Here is a 24,259-nt window from a genome sequence, read left to right as displayed (position 1 = left end):
GAGAGCCTGACACGGGGTTTAAATCCACAAACCACTACATGATGACCTGAGAGGATGTCGGATGCTTAATCAACTGAGCCAGCCAGGTGTCCCTCAACTCAGCTTGAATCTTAATACTAATGAACACATACATACGTGTTGTACACACACACACACACACACCCCAAGGCACAAATGTACACACATTCCTGTGTGCATGTGAACACGTATCGTGACATCTTAGTGTCAGAAGCCCTTCCTGTTGGTTTTACATGTTTTCCAAACTTACTTGTTCACTGCAGCCATAAAACTATTTCCTAATTATAGGGATGGCCTTGGCCTTTCTCATGTTCCTAGTGATGTAGGAAGACCATTACAGATATCAATTTTTTAAGAGCTTCTTGACCCTAGGCAAAAGTGGGGAGGTCTGAGAACAGACTGGAAGGCTCCTGCACTGTACCTTCAGAGTTGCCATCATCTTCTGACGCTCCTTTTTAAAGTACTAATGGAATAATTACTTTTCTCAACTGTAGGCCTTTGCTCTATAGCACTATACTCAATATCTACATCACACGGTCCCTAGAAACTGCTGTAAGTATAGTCCTATGATTGCAACTACACACACGCTACATTTCTCTCCGGTGTAGACTGCTCCCTCAATTTCTGCCTTCTTTGAATACACTTTAGATTAAAAATCCACCTTATAAAAGACTTTAGCTTTTAAAATCATTCGAGCTGAACACATAACATGGTGTTTAAATGTAGATTCAAAATAGTTTCTCCACGTCCTGCTGGACTCAAAGGTGAATTCTTTGTTGTTACAGGATAGAAGTAAAATATATTTTCTGATATAACAGAGAACAGATAGAAATGCAGAGAATATCAGAAGAAGAATTTATTTCCATGTGGTATTTTTTCTTTTCAGGGTTGATCAATTTAGTATGAACTAATGACCCATAAAATATAGAATTTATCTACACTAGACTAGTTTCATGGTAAATGTAACATGTTTTTTTTTCTAGTCCTACCATAGGCTAGATCCAGCTGACAGGAATTCCATTATGGAGCCATAGGTCTAATGCTATTCTAGTGTAAAATCATAGAAATGATCTCAGATTTATGGTTTGAAGCCATTACAGAGGAACCAGACATAAGTTTTTGGATTATCAGTGCTCAGTGTGATATTTATAAGATGCTTCAGAGGAGGAAATTTTGCTGCAGATCATTTCCTTCAGCTCCCTGTCAAATATTAAACATTCTTTGTGAGGAAAAGGCCATGGTTTGGTCATGTTCTCAAGCAATCCCTTTCCAAACAAAAGCTGAAATGTGGCCTGTGGGGGAAAATGTCAAATCCAGACTTTGGGCCAAAGCCACTGACACTGTGCAGGGATAAGTCAACACAGTGGGGCCTTGTTTGTCTTCCATTGTTGAGGAACGCACCCTTCCAAGTGGAAGAGTCAGAGAACTGAAGACTACGCATTTGAAAAGCATAAAATGGATTCTGTTTTAACCAGGTGGTAAGGTTTACTTTATCTTTTATTCTCCATATGTGAATTAGCCTTGCTATGTGCCTAGCATTGAGTTTCATATGTGGGACAAAAAAGACATGCTTTTTTGCCACACAAATTATAGTCTAGAGAGGACAAGAGACTTCACGTCATTGCAAGTATGTATATTTCACAAAAGGATGTACATGTTCAGTGGGTGTGTTCAACAGAAGGAGATATATCTGCCAAAACCAGAAGATAGAGTCGGGGTTGAGTTTCTTTGGTAAATTTCTGGAGAGCATGTATGCTCTCAGGGGTTATAGGGGCAAGGGAAGATTCTAGATAAAGGGAAGAGTTTGTGCAAAAGCCAGTATACTTGAGGAACTCCAAGAAGACTTGTTTGGCTAGAACAAAAATATCAAGAGAATGAATGGCTTGGTTGTAGACACTGGAGTGGTGGGCAGGAGCTTGTATTAAATCATATCAAGGATTTCTGATTAGGCCATTCAGTCAGGGGAGACATCCAAGCAGGGTTGCATTTATAAAGTCAGTCTGGGTACTGGATGGAGAGTCACTCAGGAGAGACAGAAGTGAAAAGTGGAGAGACCAGGATGGAGTCATTAGTGAAATCTGTCTTTATTATTTTTATTTTAATGGGGGCCTGAACCAGAATGGTGGCCATGAAGATAGAAATGGACATCTTTTGAGATCTTTGGGTGTTGTGACTGATCAGATAGTAAGGATGAGAGCAGGGTAAAGTCAAGGATGCCTCCCAGGAGTCCTCATGATACCATTTACTGAGCTCTAGGCAAAGCCCTAGGACTGGAGAAGATGAGTCCTAATTAGTCACAGAGCTGAACTGTATATCCAATTAAGCAAACAAAGGAAAATGACAAATACTGAACTCTGTTACTTACATTCAAGTTGTCTGGTATTTATTAATGGTTATACATACATTTTCACCTTTTGCCAGTCATTTGAGTTACTGTTTTGTAATCCTGCTTTCTGTGTACAATATTTTGCTCATGTATTCACTCAATAAGTACAAACACTTCCTGCAGAAAAATGATCTTTACTCAGCACTGAGAAATACAGAGGTGGATAAAAAGTGCTTCCTACATTCAGAAAATTTAGAGACTATTTGGGGTAATATAAGGAATCAGATAGCTATCAGTGCAACTCAAGATGTCATAAGAGAGAGTCAGAGCTTAGAGATGAGAGAATTTATATCTAGAATAATCTGAGTTCTCCCTTAGGGAGGGGGTCTGAACGACAGTTTAGAGGATGCTCTGAAAGGGTATTTTCTAAGCCGTGTTTCCATGTCTGTCTAAAGTTCTTAGGTATGTGATAATTGATGTGCAGTCTTGGAGTAATTCTTCGCTGTGCTCAGTTTATCTATCCTCTGTTGATTTAGTTTGAGTTTCTCCACTCTTGAATGAAGCTGTGATAAATATTTTTGAATATTTAAGAGGCAGGGTATTTTGAGCTCACACTCTATCCTAGGACTTTACCAGGCCTGGGGAACACAAAGATAAATACCCTCATCTTTTAAGAATTCATAGTCTAGTACGAATAATATTTTATTTCTTTTGTTTGGGGTGATTACGTTGAGGAATGGCAGTAAAAATGGTAACAGGTCAAAGAAAATGATCAGATTTTAAATTCATATTACAGTTTCCCTGGTTATTTTCTAGAGAAATGGAATAGCCAATTTATATGGTCAGCTTTAAATCCCAGGGCTTGATTATTTTTATTTACATCTGGTGCTTTACTTGACATGTAGTAGTACTCTGTAGCCCTTTTGGTTGTGCTTCTTTAATTAATAAAGTTGCACATTTTCTATGTTATTTACCAATTTTATTTTTTCATGTACAAGTTGTCAATATACATACTCTTAGCCTGTGAAATCTGAGTATTTTACTGCATGTGTTTATGCCCATTCTTCATATGTTTGTATTGAAGCCTTTCTCCTCCCACTGCCCAGAATTTTATTTTTTTAAGCTGATTCACCTTATTTTCAACAGCTTTATTGAGATATAATACGCACACTCTACAGTTCACCCACTTAAGGCATACAATTCATTGGTTTCTAATCTATTCACAGAGATGCACAACCATCACCATACTCCATTTTGGAAGATTTTTACCACCCTAAAAAGAAACTCCATACATATTAGCAGTTGCTCCTCATTTCCTTCCAGATTTCAGCCCTAGCCAACTACTACTTTGTCTCTATAGATTTGCCTACTCTGAATACATAATGTAAGTGGAGTCACACAGTATGTGTGTGTGTGTGTGTGTGTGTGTGTGTGTGTGTATGTGTTTGTGGCTGGCTCCTTTGACTTAGCAGAATGTGTTCAAAGTACATCCATATTTTAGCATGTATCCATATTTTGTTGCCAAATGATATTCTGTAGACTATTTTTTAATTTCATCAGTTGATGTACATTTGGGCTGTTTCTACTCTGAGCTATTAGGAATATTGTTGCTATGAACATTTGGATGCAAGTTTGTACGGACATATGTTTTCATTTCTCTTGGGATTATACGTAGGCGTAGTCTTGCTGGGTCATACAGTGTTCAATGTTTAGTCTTTTGAGGAACTGCTAGATGATATCAGGGCTCCATTTTCTCCACATCTTTGTCAACACTTGACCTGTCTTTGATTATGGCCATCCTAGTGGGTATATAAAGTGGTATCTCCTTGAGGTTTTGATTTGCAGTTCCATAATGGCTAATGATGTCAAGCATCTTTTCATGCACTTACCCATTGTTGGTATATCTTTGGAGAATGTCCATTTAAATCGTTTGTCCACTTTTTATTATTTTTCTTTTTTTTCTTTGTGTTTATAAGAATGCTCTATGCTAGCTGCAAGGTTCTTACCAAATATCTGATTTGCAAATGTTTTCTCCCATAGTGTGGGTTTTTTTCCACTTTCTGAATCATGCCCTTTGAAACACAAAAGTTTTTAATTTTAATGAAGTTCAGTTTATCTGTGTTTTCATTGTTGCTTATGCTTTTGGTATCCTATCAAGGTCACAAAGATTTATTCCTATATTTTCTCCTAAAAGTGATATAGTTTTAGCTCTTACATTTAGGTCTTATGATCCAGTGGGAGTTAATTTTTGTTTATATGAGGGAGAAGCTACATGCTTTGATGGCTTACATTTTTCCTGTGTTTTCCTATCTTGTTATCTAATTTTTAAAATTTATTTATATTTATTTGTGACCAAGGGTCTGAAATTTCATTTTACTTAAATATAAAGACTGACAATTCAGTTATTGGAAAATTTTAAGTATGTTTGCAACAAGCTGGGTCTGAAAATTTATTTTTTAACTGTAAGTTTTTTGAAGCCTGAGTATTTCTGATGAAAACATAGTGTTCAAACTGATATGCTCTCTAAATATGAAATACAAACTGAATTGTGAAGACTTAATCTGAAAAAGAATGCAAAATATCTCATCAATTATTTTTATTGGTTACATGTTGAAGCAATAGTATTTTAGATATATCAGGTGAAATAAAAAATGTTATAAAACTTCATTTTACCAGTTCCCCCCCCCCCATTTCTCATAAGGCTATTAGAAACCTGACATTTTACATATGTGGCTTGCATTACAACCCACTTGGCCAGCACTATACTGGGAGCTATGCTTCAGAGCCTTTGTAGAAAAGGGCCCTGATTTGGAACCCTCTTGCCAGCTGTGTGATTTTAAGAAAAGTCTCTCATAGGAAGATTCAGTCTCCCTATCTGTAAAATAGGGATGATATTACACCCACCTCACAAGTTTGTTGGGAAAGTTAGGTAAGTGAGCTATGGAAATGTTGGATCACTCCCCAGTCCATGGTTAGTGCTTAATAAATGTTATTAATGATTATCATCATTGCTGTTAGTGCTACTATTACCATCACCAATTTATCTAGGTTTTTTTTTTTTAATTCTGGAAGAATTTTTGACTGATGTATTAAATCTATATATTTTTTAGAAATTAGTATTTTTATTTACCTTATTAAATTTTTTCTTAATGTTTATTTTTGAGAGAGAGAGAGAGAGACAGAGCATCAGTTGGGATGGGGCAGAGAGAGAGGGAGTCAGAGAATCCAAAGCAGGCTCCAGGCTCTGAGCTGTCAGTACAGAGCCCGATGCTGGACTCAAACCCACAAACTGCGAGATCAGGACCTAAACCAAAGTTAGGCGCTTAATTGTTAGAGCCACCCAGGCGCCCCAGTATTTTTATTTTTTAATATTTAGCCTTTCCAACCAGGAATCCAGCATAACTTTAGCCCAATCCTTGTGTATTCTTTTAACATGTCAGCTCATCAAGAATGCTTAGCACCTAGGGGTACCTGACTGGCTCGGTTGGTAGCGTGTACAACTCTTGATCTTGGGGTTGTGGGTTCAAGCCCCATGTTGGGTCATAGAAATTACTTAAAAATAAAATCTTCAAAAAAAAGAATGCCTAGCATGTAATATACATCCAACGAATCTGTTTTAATGAGTTATCAAGTGCCTTTGGAGGCTGTGTTTTTTATCCTGCAACTCCACTCACCTTACTTTTTTAGTACCAGCAATTTTCTTTGTTGATCATTTTGTAGATATAATATCATCATCTGTTTAAAAACAAGCGGTTCTTTCCATTTCCTGTGCTTATTATGCTTCTACCTGCTTTTCCTTCTCTGATAGTGATTACACACCTTTCTCCCGTGATATTAAATAGGAGTAGTGTCTAGGCTATCCTTCCTGTTGCTTTTTTAAAAGCACCTAAATGTTGACTTTTGGCTCTCAGTACACTATTATTTGGAAAGGCCCTTTCATAGCTTTAAAGTTTTTTTTTTTCCAAAAAAAATCAGGAATAGCTATGGGCTTTATTCACTATACATTTCCAGTGTTCTGCTTCTTCCTCGTCATTAGGTTTGTCTGCTGGCACTTCTCGGTGTTACCCACGTGCTTGCCTAAAAGAAATCCTCTCTTTGCTTCTAAGCTGTGGGGGATCAGGTCATCATCTGTCCAGACAGCCTAAATCGGCTCTAAGCTGGGGTCTGGGGAGCTCCTTGATGGATAATGTGGATGAGGCTTTGTATTAGGGGTGTCACGTGTATTTTGGCTCCATGAAGCCATTTTTAAAAATATTTCCTGACCTTTGTTGAAGTTTGAGATCATTATACATGACAGGTGATTTTCAGATAAGCAAGGTCCTGTTGCATTAGACAGACTTCCTGACAGTGTTTGGTAAATAGGTGAGAATAAATGATAGGGCAGAGCCCCCTGGGGAACTGTCACTCCTCCACATTTCTGTTGTTTATTAATAATAATAAGCACCTCATCCCATCACCATTTGACCTTCCTCAGAGAGGACCACTGACTCTCAGAGGATAAAAAATCATTTGCCACAGACCTAGGAGAAATAGCTCCTGACTGGGTTTGTGGTTTTGAGAGAGAGGCAAAATACAGCTTTCAACTTACCTGCTTTTAGATGTATACAGAACATACATGTTTTTAAAGATTACTGCAGAGGGAGTCCGAAGACTAGCTGGCATTTCCTATTGGAATCCTCACAGTTTACAAAGTTGAAAGGGAAGTGAAATTCACCTTAAAGCTAAAAAGAAAAAAAAATCACCAAAGAAACAATCCATCTGTCAGTCAGCATTCTACATCCAGACTGAACAACTCCTCGTTCAAGTTCAGGGTTGCTGTTTTTCCTCCTTGGCACCTCTGCTGTGAAGCAGTCACTGCCTCCTTCCTGGAACGTCTGTGCATGCATCCAAGCATCCACCCGCTCAGCAGCAGCCATGATCATCTTCCATGTCCTGGGCTCTGGGCTACGTACATACACCCTCAACACCGCTCAAGGCACAGCTTCAAGGCTCCCTCTTGTAGGTAGCAAATGCTTTCCCGATCCCCTCCTCCACAAAGTTAAAGCTGCTCTCCCTTCTCTAAATGCCCATATCACATCCTGACTTCTCTTTTAGAGGCTGCTGCTGTGTTCACGGGGTGTTTTTATCTCCTGGTATTTGTGCGTGATCTCTGTCAAGGGGAGAGTTGGGGTGTGCTCAGTTCTGCATCCTTCTCCTCCAGGATGCCTAGGGCTATCCCAGTTTGTGACCACCACCTAGAATCTCCCCTCCCCCCCTTTTAAATACAACTCTTTCTCTTCCAGGGCTAAAGTTGCTACAGCAGATGGGCCCCCCGGGATCCCAATCCAGACCCTCACCCCTATGAAACACACAGTAAAAATAGACAAAGATGCCCTCCTCCAGGACTATGGATTCCACATTTCCGAGAGCCTTCCCCTCACAGTCGTGGCTGTCACAGCAGGTAAGGGCTGACTGGGAAACAAGAAAGGAGTTTTGCTTCTCGGGGTGGGAAGAAGTAGTCCTGGATCTCATCCCATCTCTCTGTCCTAGAATGTAATTTTGAAAATGCTACTCCAGGAAGTTAGAAAGGGCACATCTAATTCTGACCTCATTCTGTCTAGAGCCTTGCACCTTCCTTTGGTGGGGGCAGGGAGGAAGCCGCAAGTGCACTTGCTGATCAGAACCCCAGGCTCCTGCTGGCTCCCAGCCGGGTTTTTTGCCCACCATGGCTTCCTGGCCAGTCTCAGGGCAGTGACAGTATTTGGATCAGCTGGCCCTTCTCTCTGAAACCCTGCATGCTCCAAGCTGGGGAGAGTTTCTGGCCAGAGAGTAATAGAAATTATTGATTTGTTTTCACTTCAAGCTTTGTAAAATATAGGCTGTATCAGGGTGAAGAAGAGAAGGCTGGAAATGTCTGGTGTTTGTTTTCATACATCAGTTATGTATTGATGCGAGATCTGGAACTAGTTAAAATTTATAATTTTGGTTTACACACACACACACACACACACACACACACACACACACACACAGAGTTCTTTAGAGATGAAGGTAATAGATTCACTTGCCAACCCTGTTGATTTAGGGGGTTTCAGCTAGTTTTCTTTCCCAGGACAGTCTCCTAATATCCCTTGAAGGTGGTGGGTGGTAGGTATATTATCCACATTTTGTAAATAGGAAAACAGATTCATGCAAGCCCAAAGCTGGCTGAGGGGTTGGTTGGGAGGCACAGGGAATGAGTTGGTGCCCTATGGACTGGATCAGCCTGCCATTCAGTTGTGCTGCCGTGACACCTGGGATCTGGGCCCTCCTGGCATGAACACCAATTTCTTCTCTGTCCAACAGGAGGTTCTGCTCACGGCAAGCTTTTCCCCGGCGATCAGATCCTCCAAATGAACAACGAGCCAGCCGACAGTCTTTCCTATGAGCGAGCAGCCGATATCCTGAGGTACTAAATTGCCTCCATTATCCCCAGAGTCACACAGATTATCACAGAGCAAAGCCGGGTGACAAGAATGACATAACTGATCTCTGCATGGTTTTAGTAGGGACCAGTCTCCTTGAAGTGGCAGTAGCTGCCACATTTCAGAATTTGGTTATTGTGTGCTCCCTGTCATCTGCCTAGAGAAGCGATGAGGAGGCACAGGGTGCTGTATTTGTGAACCCCCTTGCTATGCCAGACACTGTGTGAGGCGCTGCAGGGAATGTAGTTATGAGTAATACGTGGACGCTACCCGGTAAGGATTTCTAGGGTTGTTGTGACATATGATAAAGATTGAACTAAATTGATGCTAAACCTGTCAGTTCTTCTTTAACCCTTTTGATAAAAATTCTTTAAAGCCCTTGCACGCACAGCCTGGTTGTCATATATGTAGTTTCACTGACTTGGCTGCTGCCACCTTCTACCTGATGGCATTGTGACTTGCGTAAGTGCCTCACTTCCTGCCTGGACCGTGATCTCCCTTCAGAGCAGGCACACCGTGACTGCTCAGTTGAATGAGCAAAGGTACTTAGCCCCAATTACTGACCCTGACAGAGGAACGTAAGTGACAGAAGTGGAGAGGGCTCACAGACATTTTATAGGTACCTATAGGCTTTGTCTTTCAAATTTTTCAACGCTGTTTTGATGACTTTAATATAATCATAAGAAATGAGACATAGAGTTCCATGAAAGCCACCTTTAAGATAGTTAGATTATGCCTTTTTTGTGAGTGAGTTTTGGGTGGTTTTCATTGCCAAAGGCATATCATGTACAGCACACACTGAATAATAGGTAATAGTCAGAAAGTCAGAGTAAGAGAAAATGAAAATGCAGGAAGCACGCAGTCTCACTGGAGAGAGACAGCCATGCACAGTTTACGATTTATAGAGAATCCATCAAAGTTGTAGAACATAGAAGCCTTTCAACCCAGCCCAGTATTGTTTCAGGATGACCAGAGAATAAATTGAGTGGGGGGAAGGGGACAGCCAGGAAAGGATTTGATGATTTCATTCCTAAAATATGACATATGGTTATGGAAATCATGAAATGTACTTTCCCAATTATTGGGTGATTTTCTCAAAGATGATCAATGCCAGCAAATTATTTTTAGGTTTTCAGTGGTACTAATATTTCTGCCAGGCTGGATCAAACTCTGACTAACAAGCACAATTATTCACAAACTAAAGCAGTAGGCTGGAATTTGAGTGGTTAGGTAACATTGAACCCAGTCTGTTTACTGAGCACTTTCTCTGGGCAAAGAGCCCTGTGGGGCAAAGGGGCTCCATTCCCCAGACACCTGCAGGCTGTAGCATGGAAGCAACTCATGCTCACCCCTGTAAGTTGAGGGCAGATAGCGCCTCCGGAGGCACACAGGAAAGGGGTCATAAAAGCTACAGATTCCTCCGACCTGTGGGGGAGTTGTTGTCTGAGAAAACAGAGGGGTCCAGAAGTAATTCATCGGTACCTTTAATGCTGAGTAGAATTTGGCCCTGAAAGGTGGATGGAGGTAGAGGGTGATCCAGGCAAAGAAGTGATAAGCAGAAACTCCTGGGTTAGGAGTGGGGGCGGGGATGCTGAATGGGTCAGTTTGCCTAAGGCACCAGATGCATAAGGGAAGCTTCTGGGAAGCGAGGCCCACAGGTGGAGGGTCTCCAGTGCTGACGCAGCAAGTTCAGGTGTTCCTCTCTTCCTGGAAGGGCCAGCCCTTGAGGACCACTCAGCAGCGATGTGACTTGATGTGTGCCACGCATCTGTGCTCTCTGCTGTACACCGAGTGTGGGAATCCCAGGACTGCTTTGTTTTTTAGCTTAGTGCCTAGTGTCATTGCCACATATAAATGGAAAAATCCTAGCAAAACATGGCACAATGAAACCTCTCTAATCTCTCCAAATATGTGTGAGACCTAAATGTCCTTTTGAGAGAGCTTAGACCTTGGTTCATTGTAGATTATCTTGGGAAAGTCCTACTCCAATGGAAAATGGAAACGAGGCAATCCCCAGACACTTAGGAACCGCAGGTTGATTTTACCCATTTGAGGAAGGAACACACCAGCAGCAATTGCCCTAAATGTTCATATTGCAAGAAGTCAAATGAAATTATTTTGCAGATGGCTTCTCTGTGTAGCAATGGCAAAGAAAAAGGCAAATATGAATTAATTTTTCAGTTCTGGCCTCCTATACAAAATGGAAGTTAGGCTGTTGTCTGGTTGACTTTTATCACTTTTGGAGTCTAAGAGATAATAACAAGACAGAAATATCTAGTATCTTGATACATGATTTGGCTCATAAAACTGATATCGTATGCCCAAACACTACAAACTGGTTGGCTTTAATCTGATTTGTGTGAAATACACATTCATGCATTCAGTTTTAGTGAAATATGTAGCCTAAGTTGTTTGAAATAACAACCTGTGTTATCTGTGTTATTGCTATGTTTTCTCTTAAAGGTTTTTTTTTTGACATAAACCTAGCTAACGGTCATACCAACTGTAGGAGTTCCCCATCATGTAATTAAGTGGCTGTAGGTATAGACCAGATGGTAGAGACAGGTATCTGAAGATTCCCCCAAGGTGAGAGGGGCATTCTGGGACAGCTTAAGTTCATTTGCAGATCACTGCTTTCCTCAGCATCTTTCTCAATGTTGCTGAGCCAAAGGAGCAGAGGCAAAAGAGGCTGCTTTGTAATTCTGCCAGTCTTTTGGAGTTGGTGCGCATGTGCGTGCACACACATATACACATACAGGCAGGACCCAGAATGAGGAAATGTTTTATCTTTATTCTTTTTTTTCCCCAGGGAAGCTGAAGACTCCCTCTCAGTCACAGTTGTTCGCTGCACATCGGTAAATCTCTTTCTATGTCTCATTAGTTTTACCCTTCTCAGCCCCAAGATCCCAACCCACAGTGGGGTATCCCCCAGAGAATGAACAGGGAAGGCAAATGGCAGAAGGAGCAGTGGTCAGGCAGTGAGTGGGCAGGCAGTCAGCATCACCTGAAGACAGCTGATGCATCAGTGTTGTAGAGGGAAGAGATACGGGTCCAGGTTTCCAGAACTTGCGGTCCACATAAGGAGACAGATCCATAATCACACAAAATGGGGTGATGACAGGTGCACCAAACTATGAGTTTCAAGAGAAGTTTGTGTATTTCAACTTTGGGCAAGTCGTTAAGTTTCAGTTGGCATTTTTGTAAAACAGTGGTGATGACAGTAATTGTCTTGTTTCTCTAATGTGTTGATATGAGGACAAGTGAGGTGTTGGATGTGAAAGTGTCTCATCAGCTCTGAGGCTCATCACAAGGCAAGGGGTTGCATAAACAGTGGACCAGGAGGAAGTGGTAATCCTGACCACACCACAGGCCAACGAGCCCTTTATCTGTGACAGGAAAAAGTATATAATCAAGTCATAAGAGGAAGAACTACCAAGGAGGAAAAGTTGACAGAAAATTCTCATTCTGAGAGACTTCATATATACCTCTTAGCCTTGGCCACATAAAGACAAAAAAAAAAAATAGGGGCATGATAAATTTCAATAATGCTACTAATTATCTAACCTAATTGACCACATACTATGCTCTCAAAGGAAGCCAATAAATACCCCAAGTAACAAACTATATATCTCTTTTTCCAGAATTTAATAAAATAGAAATTAATAAGTATCAAAAATTTAATTAAAACGATCTAGCCATTCAGAAATAAAAATCTAATCTCCCAAGTCAAACAGGAAAGCAAAACTACCATTCTACATTAGTTAGGAGAAAAAAAATTTTTGTTTATTTATTTATTTTTGAGAGAGAGAGAAAGAAAGCAAGTATGTACTGGAAAGAGGCAGAGAAACAGTGGGAGACAGAGAATCCAAAGTAGGCTCCAGGTTCTGAGCTGTCAGCACAGAGCCTGACATGGGGCTCACACCTATGAACTGTGAGATCATGACCTGAGCCAAAGTTGGATGCTCAACCATCTGAGCCACCCAGGAGCCCCAGTTAGAAGAAAATTTAAAACTAGAAGTCTGCTTTTAATAATTTATGTGCATTTAAAAATATACTCAGGGTAAATTTTGTAGCCTTAAGTGATTTTATGATTTGGTAAGGAAATAGATCAAGTGAAAATTCAGTGTAAGAAGTTCGAAGAAAAGACTAATCAAATAAACATAAAGCAGAATAAAGAAAATGATAAAAATTAAAATCTAAATGGTGCTTTGGAAAATAAAAATTGTAAATTTGATAAGTAAACCCAGGAACTAGTTTGTTAAGGGAAAAAAAATAAGAAAAAGGGAAAACTTTAAGGAAAAGAAGTAGATGGGCCCAACGTGAAGAAAAGTAGAATATTATGAAGAATGTAAAAAAATGTTTTAAACATAAAAAGAGATACATACCATGTTCTTTGATGGGAGGACTATAATGAATGCATTGGTTATTCTTATATTAATGTATATTCTTAATGTGAATTCAAACTCCCAATGGGACTTGTAGTTGATTTTGACAGTTTAGCAAAGTGAGACACATCAAGAAAATCTTTTTATAGATGCAGGAAAAGCATTTGACAAATATAGCATCCTTTCTTGATAAAAAGCCTCAAGAAAGTAGGGATAGAAGTAACATACCTCAACATCATAAAAGCCATATATGAAAGGCCCACAGATAATAGCATCCTCAATGGGGAAAAACTGAGAACTTCCCCCTAACATCAGGAACATGACAGGGATGTCCACTCTCATCAGTTTTTCAACATAGTACTGGAAGTCCTAGCCTCAGCAATCAGACAACACAAAGAAATAAAGGGCATACAAATTGGCAAAGAAATCAAACTTTTACTCTTAGCAAATGACATGATATTTTATATGGAAAACCCAAGAGATTCCACCAAAAACCACTAGAACTGATACATGAATTCAGCAAAGTTGCAGAATCGGGTGCATTTCTAGCCACCAATAATGAAGCAGCAGAAAGAGAAATCAAGGAATCAATCCCATTTACAATTGCACTAAAAACTGTAAAATACCTAGGAATAAACCTGTCCAAAGAGGTAAAAGATCTATATGCTAAAAACTATAGAAAATTTATGAAAGAAACTGAAGAAGACACACATGCAAAAAAATGGAAAAACATTCCATGCTCATGGATTGGAAGAACAAATATTGTTAAAAATGTCAATACTATCCAAAGCAATCTATACATTCAATGCAATTCCTATCAAAATAACACCAGCATTCTTCACAGAGCTAGAACAAACAATCCTAAAACTTGTATGGAGCCCGAAAAGACCCCAAATAGCCAAAGTAATATTGAAAAAGAAAACCAAAGCTGGAGGCATCACAGTTCTGACTTTAAACTGTATTACAAAGCTGTCATCATCAAGACAGTATGGTACTGGCACAAAAGCAGACACATAGATCAATGGAACAGAATAAAGAACCCAGAAATGGACTACAAATGTATGGCAAATCTTTGACAAAGCAGGAAAGAGTACCCAATGGAAAAAAGACAGTCTCTTTTACAAATGGTGCTGGGAAAACTGGACAGCAACATGAAGAAGAATGAAACTTGACCACTTTCTTATACCATTCACAAAAATAAATTCAAAATGAATAAAAGACCTAAAGTTGAGGCAGGAAACCATCAAAATCCTAGAGGAGAAAACATACAGCAACCTCTTTGACCTCGGCAGTAACAGCTTCTTACTAGACATGTCTCCGGAGGCAAGAGAAACAAACGCAAAAATGAACTATTGGGTCCTCATCAAAATAAAAAGCTTCTGCATAGCAAGGAAAACAGCAAAACTAAAAGGCGACTGACAGAATGGGAAAAGGTATTTTCAAATGGTATTTGCAAATGACATATCAGATAAAGAGTATCCAAAAATCTATAAAGAACTAATTAAACTTAACACCCCAACAAACAAACAATCCAGTGAAGAAATGGGCAGAAGACACGAATAGACACTTTTCCAAAGAAGACATCCAGATGGTTAACAGACACATGAAATGATGCTCAACGTCACTCATCATCAGAGAAATACAAACCAAAACCACAATGAGATACCACCTCACACCTGTCAGAATGGCTAAAATTAACAACCCAAGAAACAATAGATGTTGGCAAGGATGCGGAGAAAGGGGAGCCCTTTTACACTGTTGGTGGGAACATGAACTGGTGCAGTCACTCTGGAGAGAACAGTGTGGAGGTTCCTCAAAGTTAAAAATAGAACTACCCTATGATCCAGCAATTGCACTACTAGCTGTTTATCCAACAGATACTAAAATGCTGATTTGAAAGGGCACATGCACACCAATGTTTATAAAAGCCCTATCAACAATAGCTAAATTATGGAAAGAGCCCAAATATCCATCGACTAATGAATAGATAAAGAAGATGTGGTATAGGGGCACCTGGGTGACTCAGTTGGTTAAGCATCTAACTGTTGATTTCAGCTCAGGTCACGATCTCACAGTTCATGAGTTTGAGCCCTGTGTCAGGGCTTCAGATCCTCCCTCTCCTTCTCCCTCTCCCTCTCTCTTTCTCTCAAGATAAATAATTTAAATGGTGCCTGGATGGCTCAGTCAGTTGAGCGTCTGTCTTCGGCTCAGGTCATGAGCTCACGGTTCGTGAGTTCAAGCCCCGCATTGGGCTCTGTGCTGACAATTTGGAGCCTGGAGCCTGTTTCAGATTCTGTATCCCTTTCCTTCTCTGACCCTCCCCTGCTCACATTCTGTCTGTCTGTCTCTTTCTCTCTCAAAAATGAATAAACATTAAAAAAAGGGGATGTGGTATGTGTATGTGTATATATACATATACACACACGCATACATATACATGTATGTGTATATATACATAAACACACAAATGAATACACATTAAAAAATAAAATTAAAAGGATGTGGTATGTGTATATACATATATATACACATACATGTGTATGTATGTGTGTGTGTATATATACACATACACAAATGAATAAACATTAAAAAAATAAATAATCTTAAAAAGAGGATGTGATATGTGTATGTGTATACACACACACACACACACACACACACACACACTCATACATACTCACAATGGAATACTACTCAGCCATCAAAAAGAATAAAATCTTTCCATTTGCAACAACCTGGATAGAACTAGACTGTATTTATGCTAAGCAAAATAAGTCAGAGAAAGACAAATATGATTTCCCTCATATGCGGATTTTAAGATGAACATAGGTAAAGGGAAGGAAAGAAAAGATGAAAACAGGGAGGCAAACCATAAAAGACTCTTAAATTACAGAGAACAAACTGAGGGTTGTTGAGGGGAATAGGTGGGGGGGATGGGCTAAATGGATGATAGGTATTAAGGAGGGCACTTGTTGGGATGAGCACAGGGTGTTATATGTAAGTGATGAATCACTGGGTTCTACTCTTGAAACTAATACTACACTCTATGTTAACTAACTTGAATCTAAATAAATATATTTCTTTAAAGTAATGAGGAGGGCCTTGATGTACCAGATTTTAAAACTAATAAAGCTAAAATAATTAAACCAGTATATATTGATAAAATGTTAGATATATCAGTGTAATCAAACAGTACTAGAATAGGTATTGATGTAAGAATTTAGTTTGTGATAAATATGGCATCCCAAATCAGTGGGAGAAAAGAAAGTTATATAGGACATTTCTTAAAGTATTTGAAAAAAATAAAGTCTCATGTCACACTATTTGATGTAATAAAAATTAAATATTAAAACCACAGAAATGTAGACAATATGGTTGGGTGCCTATCTGGTCATAGATTGTAGAAAGAATGTCTAAGTATATGGGGAGTGGGAGGAAGCAGAATGGAACAGCTCTTTGATTATGTGAAAAAAATTTAATTTCTATGGCCCTCAAAACTAAAAAGAAAAGAAATTGTGGTCTTTTCTCATTTTTGATAAATATTTTCTTTTATTTTTATTTCTTAGAAATAGAATAGAGGAAAAGCCACCTAAATAGGATTAAGATGTTTGCCATAAATATGACAGACCAAGTGCTTTTGTGAACAAATAAGTGGAGATTCTTCTAAACAGGATTTGTCTATAAAATAATGTGAAACCAACGTATTTTTAAAAAATATACTGAAAGCTAATCAGTATAAATGGTTGTACAGATGTGAAGAAATTCTTTTTATTTAGCTGATTAGCATCTCAATGGAGAACATCTTAATTAGATTTTTTCCTGCTGTTTTCAAGAAATGAAAGCAAAAGATAACACTTGTTAAGTAAATAAGAGGGAAATAAAGGGGCGCCTGGGTGACTCAGTTCGTTAAGCATCTTTGGCTCATGTTTTGAGTTTGAGCCCCACATTGGACTCTGTGCTGACAGCTCAGAGCCTTCAGATTCCGTGTCTCCCTCTCCCTCTGCCCCTTCCCACCCCTCCCAAAATAAATAAAACATTTAAAAAATTAAAAAAGAAAAAGAAGGAAATAGATTATATTTGCATCCTCTTAAAAATGGAGTATAGGGAGAGGAAAATTAATGGGTTCCAGTACCACTCCGGAGATTCCCACGAGGTTCCCAAGAGGAGGATGCAGCAGTGTGCTCCAGACGTCCTGCAGGGAACGCTGACGTCAGCCCAAGCCCGAGAAGTGCACTGAGTATCCTCTAGCCCACTCGGGCTTCTCACCAGGAATTATATGGTCATAAGACACATGATTATATATGTCTTGCTTCAGCAATGATGCTCATCTTTGCCATAGCGAATTCTTAGGGTTCTCAAATGGCTAGAAATTAATTAGGAATTATAAAAGCCAAAGTTGGGACATGCCTGGCTGGCTTAGTCAGTAGAACATGCAACTCTTGATCTTGGACTGTGAGTTTGAGCCCACATTGAGTGTAGAGATGACTTAAAAAAAAATCTTTAGAAAAATAAATCCAAAGTTGGAATACTAATTATTGCTTCTCTAAGACATAGAATGATTGGGGGAGGGGTGCCTGGGTGATTCAGTCAGTTGAGTGTCTGACTCTTGGTTTCTGTTCTGGTCATGACCTTACAGTTTTTGAGTTTGAACCCTGAGTCAGGCTCAGCCCTGACGGTGTGAACCCTGGTTGGGATTCTCTTTCTCCCTTTCTATGACAGTGTATATTCTTTCTCAAAGGAGCTAGTTTCATGGTTCAGCGGCTCCAAATATGAGAGAGGCCTTTCTTCCCTGTGACTACCCACAACTAGTGCTAGTCAGGACAAGTCTACCTTGTAAGAAATAAATCTGCAAAGGTTTGGAATTGTGGCCTTCTGTTATCCAGGCTAGACACTGTTCCATCAACTCTTCATCGTAAGATGCTTCTCTGAATTCTCACTTCTCTGATAGCTTTCTGCACAGATTCCAATTTTCAGAGTGGCCTTCCCAAATGGTGGCACCCAGGAAGGAATACAGCTCCACCTAGGGTTCCCTCGTGAGAGTACCCAGGGAACGGAGAGTTTACTTCCAACATGCACTTGTGAAGCCCAAGCTTGGGTTAAGATTTTAGTAGGCCCAGTCACATTCTTGGCTTGGGTGAACCTTCTGGTTGACCAAAAACTGAGTCTCATTTTCAAATTAATAGCTTCCAAGACCCATCCCATGCTGTGCAATTGATTTTTTTGGTCCTCAGTGCCACATTTCAACATCAGTCCCTGTCAATGCTGCTTTGGCCCAGTGTTCTGGCATGCTGAGATTTTACAGTCAAGAAATTAGAACTGAAAGGCATATTTGTACAGTCATTAGCTGTACCCATTCTCACTTCCTGTCAGGGATCCACCTCTTTTCACGCCTCCCAGATTTCCTCTGTTACTCAGCCAGTTGATTTTCTTTTCTGATCCAGCTCTGGGCCTTACTCTTGCAGGATTGCTGTCTCCAAGGTGAGAGATAATAGCGGTTGTCCCCACCCCCCACTCCTCCGTGAATTCTTTTTCTCTCTGCTTCTCTCTCCCAGTTCTGCCCCTGATTTCTTAGGTTAGTGATGGTTGTACCTGTCACTTTAACCCCTCACTTTACTCTGTTCTCTTCAGCTCTTGACAGCACTGCCCTCTTACATTTGTTCTTATGTTTGTTCTTAGTGATTTTTTTTGGCCTCTGGCCCATAGCTGCCTCTTCTCCTCAAGTTTCCCATCTACCTCTTTTAGATTTCCAATTTCTTTACCTTTTCTCCCAAACTTCTGCTGCCTGGGATCTGATGACACCTTGTAGGTCTGTTTCATTCACAGATTTGATAAATACACTTTCTCTGACTCCATCCAAGGAATTGCTAACCATCATTGATGGAGACTGAGCCCAAGGGAGCCTGAGTTGCTTAGTTAAAAATCAGGACAATTTTGAGAACATGTCAACTAGTTTTGAATCCTCCTAATGGCTCTGCATCTGGCCTTCTCTGCAGGGGGATGATAGGAGACCTTATCAAACACTTTGCAAGAATGAAGGAATGCTACTATATCCACATTACCCTGCCTTATCAATCTGGAATCCCATCTTCAAAAGAAAAATGAACTTGGTTGGCTCTGACTTATTCTTGGTGGCGCTATATTAGCTATTAGTGACTGATGACTAAAAAGCTCTCTGACCACCTCTTATCTTGGATTTTGCCAAGAAATAATAACAAGCTTGCCAATATGTGTTTTCCTTAATCTTCCATGTTCATTTTCTGGGAAATCTGATAATTAGCTATCTTTAGGCTCCTAATATTTCTTCCATTTCCTCTTTTGTGGATGATGCCAAGTCTCCCAGCCCCTAGATTCACTGGTACAGGTGTCTTGAACTCATTCAAAGAAGTCTGATAGTTTTATCACCAATTTTGGGTTGTAACTTTTCCCCCCGTACTTCTTCTGTCTCTTCTGATTGGAAAATCATTCTGCTTGGAAAAAAAAGCAAATCAAGGTTAAGTAATTTCTGGAGTTGTGAGATTACCACAGGTGTACCTCTTCGCTGGGAACACTGCTATTTCCTCTTCTCCTTTTCCTAAATTTTTAAAAAAGCAAACTATATATTTGAGATATTGAATCATAGTCATGAACCCTATTATGTCAAGGCTCTAGTTACCTGTGAGATCAAATTTCAGGGTCACTTCTTTGCTTCATGTACTTAAATAGCATTGGTCTATTGATATCTGAGGCACTGAGCATTGTTTCCAGTAGTTTTCTCTGGTTGCTGTTATATCTCTTTTCCCTCAGCTACACAATATGTGGTCCAGAGCTCCATCTTGAAACTCTTAACACATGTAAACATTCTAGAGCCTGGCCTAAAGGACTATCCAGACCAAGGAAACAGAGCATGCCAGGCTGGGAATAACACAGCAGGAGTCCATCCTGGAACATCACATCCTGTTGGTGCAGGTCATGCAAGTTGCTGTTCATTGTGTCACAATTTAACCTGATACAGTCTAGGCCAGGGGCTTCATTACATACTCATACCAACCTGTGATGACTCTTTCTACCTCTGGGGAAAGAGGCACCACCCAAAAGATGAGAAGAGCAAAGAGAGGCCAAGGATAAATCACAAGGGTCAGAGCTTCAGGGAACCCTGGAGGTTTTTGGATCCAACTCTCACATCGTACGCAGGAAGACTAAAGACCAAAGAGGAGCGATACCTTGGCCAAAGTCACACAGAGTTATTTTGTTTAATTTTACACTCACACACAGAAGTGGTGTTCTTCCATAAGAATTTGTGTTTGAGTGAGGTCTCACGACTGTTGAGCAGCAGAACTTGGGTCTTTTTGTTCACAGGCCATTTCTTGTCTTTTCCAAACACAGCCACTTTGCCACCATATTGAATCTTCAACTGTTCTCAGACACATACGAACATTGGGTTGGGATCCATAGATTTTATGAAAAGAGTTCTTTGGTGAGATGCTGTCCTTCTCTGTGGGTTTTCAATGAGTCCTCAACAGCTGTCAGGGTTTTTGCTTTTGTTTTTAAGAAATGAGAAGATGTGTGATGGCTTTTTCAAAAGTCCTGTTCTAAAATGTGTCATGTTAATGTTTTGCAGGGAGTCCCCAAGTCATCCTTCCTGACTGAGGAGAAGAGAGCTAGGCTAAAGACCAACCCTGTAAAGGTGCACTTTGCTGAGGAAGTGCTTGTCAGTGGACACAGCCAGGTGCGTCACTGGTTATGGGGCTGAAATTCCTCTGCACGAAGCTGGCGAGCCACCTCCTGGTACCTCCCTCCTTGAAACTCTGGAATCTTGCAGCCCAGAGAGGATATTGAGGGAGTGCAGTGGGTTTGCTAGAGGTTCTGAGCACCCTCAGTTAGATGCCTGCAGACCATGGACTGAGAGAGCCGGGGAGAGAAGCACTGGGTGTGGCTTCCTTTTGTTCTGTGACTTCATTCTCTTGCCTGTGAAATGTCAACAGATTGCAAGCCCTAATTTCTTATTTTGAATCTTCAAACTTAGTGTTCCCTCTAAAGGTGATATATTGATAGTAGTGATGGTAGTGGTGGGGATTGGCTTCTTTCCCCCCAAGAGCCCATTATGTGTTGAACTTCTATTATGTGAATCTAAACTTTTTGGTTCACCTCTGCAGAACCCTTATTTTCTACCTCACCTGCGACTTCACAGACCACCCCTTCATTAGACCCGAGAGTGTAAGGTGGATTTGTTCATGCAGGGACCAGTGGGAGGCCTCATGCATTAGAAGAGACCTGAGATCCTGTCACTCAGCCATCTTTGTGTCTCTGTGTGTCCATGTTTGTGGAAATGGATCGAACCTCTCTAGCAAATCAAATTTAGATTCAGCGTATGTGTTTTAAGAGTAATCCACAGTGACAAGAAGTAGGGGCTAGAGCCAGTTCACAGGACATGTAGAGAATAAAGGTTGTGCAGATGTGAACTCGATCACCTGGATCCTGTATTAAAATGGCTCCCATCCCTTCCTTTCTGGTATGGTGAGAAGACCAAGTGTGGGCAGGTTTTGACCTGAACTGGCTGCAAAAACTGGCTCAGAGCTTTGGTAAGGGTGGGAGTTTAGAGAAAGAGGGTTCTAAAGAGGTGTCTTTGGGGAGACTTGCAGGTCAGAGCACCAAGTCTCTGTATTAGACCTGTAAGGCAAAGACAGTAAAACCAGTGACAGTCCTGTCACTGTGACCTACCTACTCATTCTTTCAAATGTTTAAAAGATGATAAAATTGGTTGTTGACCTTTCCTCCTGAAAGCAGGATAAGACCCCAGAAAAATTTTAAATAGTAAGCTAACATTTGCAAAATGCTTAACTTTGCTAACAGTTAAAGAAATGCAAAGGGAGATGTTAAGAAGTGACACTTTACACTTAGTAACTGAGCACAAATAAAGAAAAAAATGGAAGACCTGATGAAGAGAAAGTAGCCACAGTCACGCACTAACTGGTAGCTTTATACATTTGTTTTGTCTTTTTTGTGTGGAGAAGAAACAAAGCATTCATCATGGAATAAACAGTGGCTGAAGGATCACACTCCTATTAATTGAGTCTATAAAATAATTTAAATGAAAATCCATGTATTTAAAGATATTGATAGTACTTATATTTAAAATAGGAAAAAATTAGGAGCACCTGGGTGGTTTAGTCAGTTAAGTGTCTGATCAGCTCAGGTCATGATCTCACAGTCCAATCTCTGGGTTCGAGCCCTGCGTCGGGCTCTGTGCCAACAGCTCACAGCCTGGAGCCTATTTGGGATTCTGTGTCTCCCCCTCTCTCTCTGCCCCTTTCCCTCTCCTGCTCTGTCTCTCCCTCTCAAAAATAAACAAACATTAAAAATGAATTAAAAGTGAATAAATAAAATAGATAATAGAAAAAAATGGAAAACAATGTTAAGTGTCTAGGGTTGAGCAATGGTTCAGTCAATTCTGATATTTTAAATCAATGGAAGATTGTAAGTCCATTAAAATAATAAACATTAAACCCACATTAAAAAGTGTATATGAAATACGTGTTGAGTAAAAAGTGAAAATAGAAACTGTGCCTGCTCTATTATTGCAGCTCTCTCAAACCAATTTACAGGTATAGATAAAAATGGAAAGAAACCTTAGAGAAAAGTAAATGGTGGAAGTTATGTGATGCTGTTATGAAGGCATTTTTTGGTAAGTTCCAAATTATAAAATCCCAAGGAAGAAATTTTGCCCTTGGGAATCCAAAGATGAAGGCCATCCTAAACACCCGAAAGCAGAGAAGTGAGGTGACCACAGAGCAAGCTGTTTGAAATCCCCCCTCTCTGATCCGCAGACAGCATGGGGATCTGAACCCATCCCTTTTCCTCCGTAAAAATACTGTGTCTTTTTTAAAGTTAGAGAGACTGATGAGTCTGAGTCTTACCTAAAAGATACAGGTACCCTAATATTTAGAAGATAACAAAATTCTCCTCTGAAACAGATTCTCAGGTTTTTGGGATTGTTTTGTTTTGTTTTGCAAAAAGATGATAAGCTTCTCTACCCAGGTGGACTTTTTATATCCAAACTCTTTGCAGAGATTAGACCTGGGGACAATTTTAGCTCAAATCTTAGGGACTCTAGAACTGCTTGCTCGCTGATTCTGGAAGGACACCAACTCCAAGGGCCATCTTTATTTACAGCTAAACGTGAAGAGGTCACTTTTTGTGAGCATTAGCTAGCCCTGGGGGGATTCTCAAAGCCCAAAGGGACTCATTCCCCTGCCTTGACCCAGTCCAGGGATTCTGGCTGGCCTGGGATTACCAAGCACAGATGAGTCCTGTGCCTCCTTCCCCAAAACAACCCTCCAAGCGTGGCAGAATCCCTTAGGAGATTCTGCAAGTCCTGGGCGATGGTTGGGATGGGTGAAGGTGGGGAGCAGCCCTCTGCCCTTTGGGAATGCAGCAGGAAAATGGTGGGGAAGGCAGCAGGAAAATGGTGGGGAAGGCTCTGAGGGAGTTTCTCACCCCATTCAGCCCCTGGCTCTCCCCGCATCTGGGAGAGTGCGTGCTTGCCATATGACTTATGAAACAGTATCCCATAAGGCTAGTAACCGAAGGTACTGAAGTGGCAGCTGATGGCTGTGAGGTCTTATTTAGGCTCATGCAGTGCCATCAGTATGCTCATGGCAGGGCTCACTCCTCTCCACCCCCTTGCTGACACTTTGAGTGAACACAGTGTGCCTGTCTCTGTGTGACATGGACCTGGTCCATTGAAGAAATTTCCAAATGCCAAGAAGCAGCCCACGCCCTGGTGAGGAGGCTAGGGAGGACCCTGCTCTCCTCACCAGGCAGGGGCAGGGGAGCTGAGGACTTGTCACACCCAGGGGAAAGGAAGGGCCAGTTTCAACACTATTCTTGTTTTTCTAGGGTAATTCCCTGCTGTGTATGCCCAACGTGCTCAAGCTGTACTTGGAGAATGGACAGACCAAAGCTTTCAAGTTTGAGGCAAACACAACTGTGAAGGTATTAAGAGCAAACCCGAGTCTTTTTCCTGGGGAGAAATTGCTGGCTCCCAGGACCCCCGGGCATCTTGCCCTGAAGCTGTCTTGGTGCTCTTACAACCCTCATGGTCTGGGCAC

At 40.5% G+C, this 24,259-nt stretch overlaps 1 protein-coding gene across 1 annotated transcript in view; it reads left to right on the top strand.

The window, feature by feature from the left end:
* The window catches only part of FRMPD1 (FERM and PDZ domain containing 1), an 89,635-nt gene that overhangs the window by 47,058 nt on the left and 18,318 nt on the right, over positions 1-24,259 (top strand). Inside the window, exons 3-7 of the mRNA XM_029920265.1 lie at positions 7,627-7,784; positions 8,669-8,771; positions 11,597-11,642; positions 20,770-20,877; positions 24,048-24,143. Of these exons, the coding sequence (XP_029776125.1) occupies positions 7,627-7,784; positions 8,669-8,771; positions 11,597-11,642; positions 20,770-20,877; positions 24,048-24,143 (511 nt within the window). The remainder of the gene's footprint in view (positions 1-7,626; positions 7,785-8,668; positions 8,772-11,596; positions 11,643-20,769; positions 20,878-24,047; positions 24,144-24,259) is intronic.

This window comes from Suricata suricatta, chromosome 13, assembly GCF_006229205.1.
Source record: "Suricata suricatta isolate VVHF042 chromosome 13, meerkat_22Aug2017_6uvM2_HiC, whole genome shotgun sequence".
Lineage (NCBI taxonomy): Eukaryota > Metazoa > Chordata > Mammalia > Carnivora > Herpestidae > Suricata > Suricata suricatta.
This window is presented reverse-complemented; position numbering and strand designations above follow the sequence as displayed.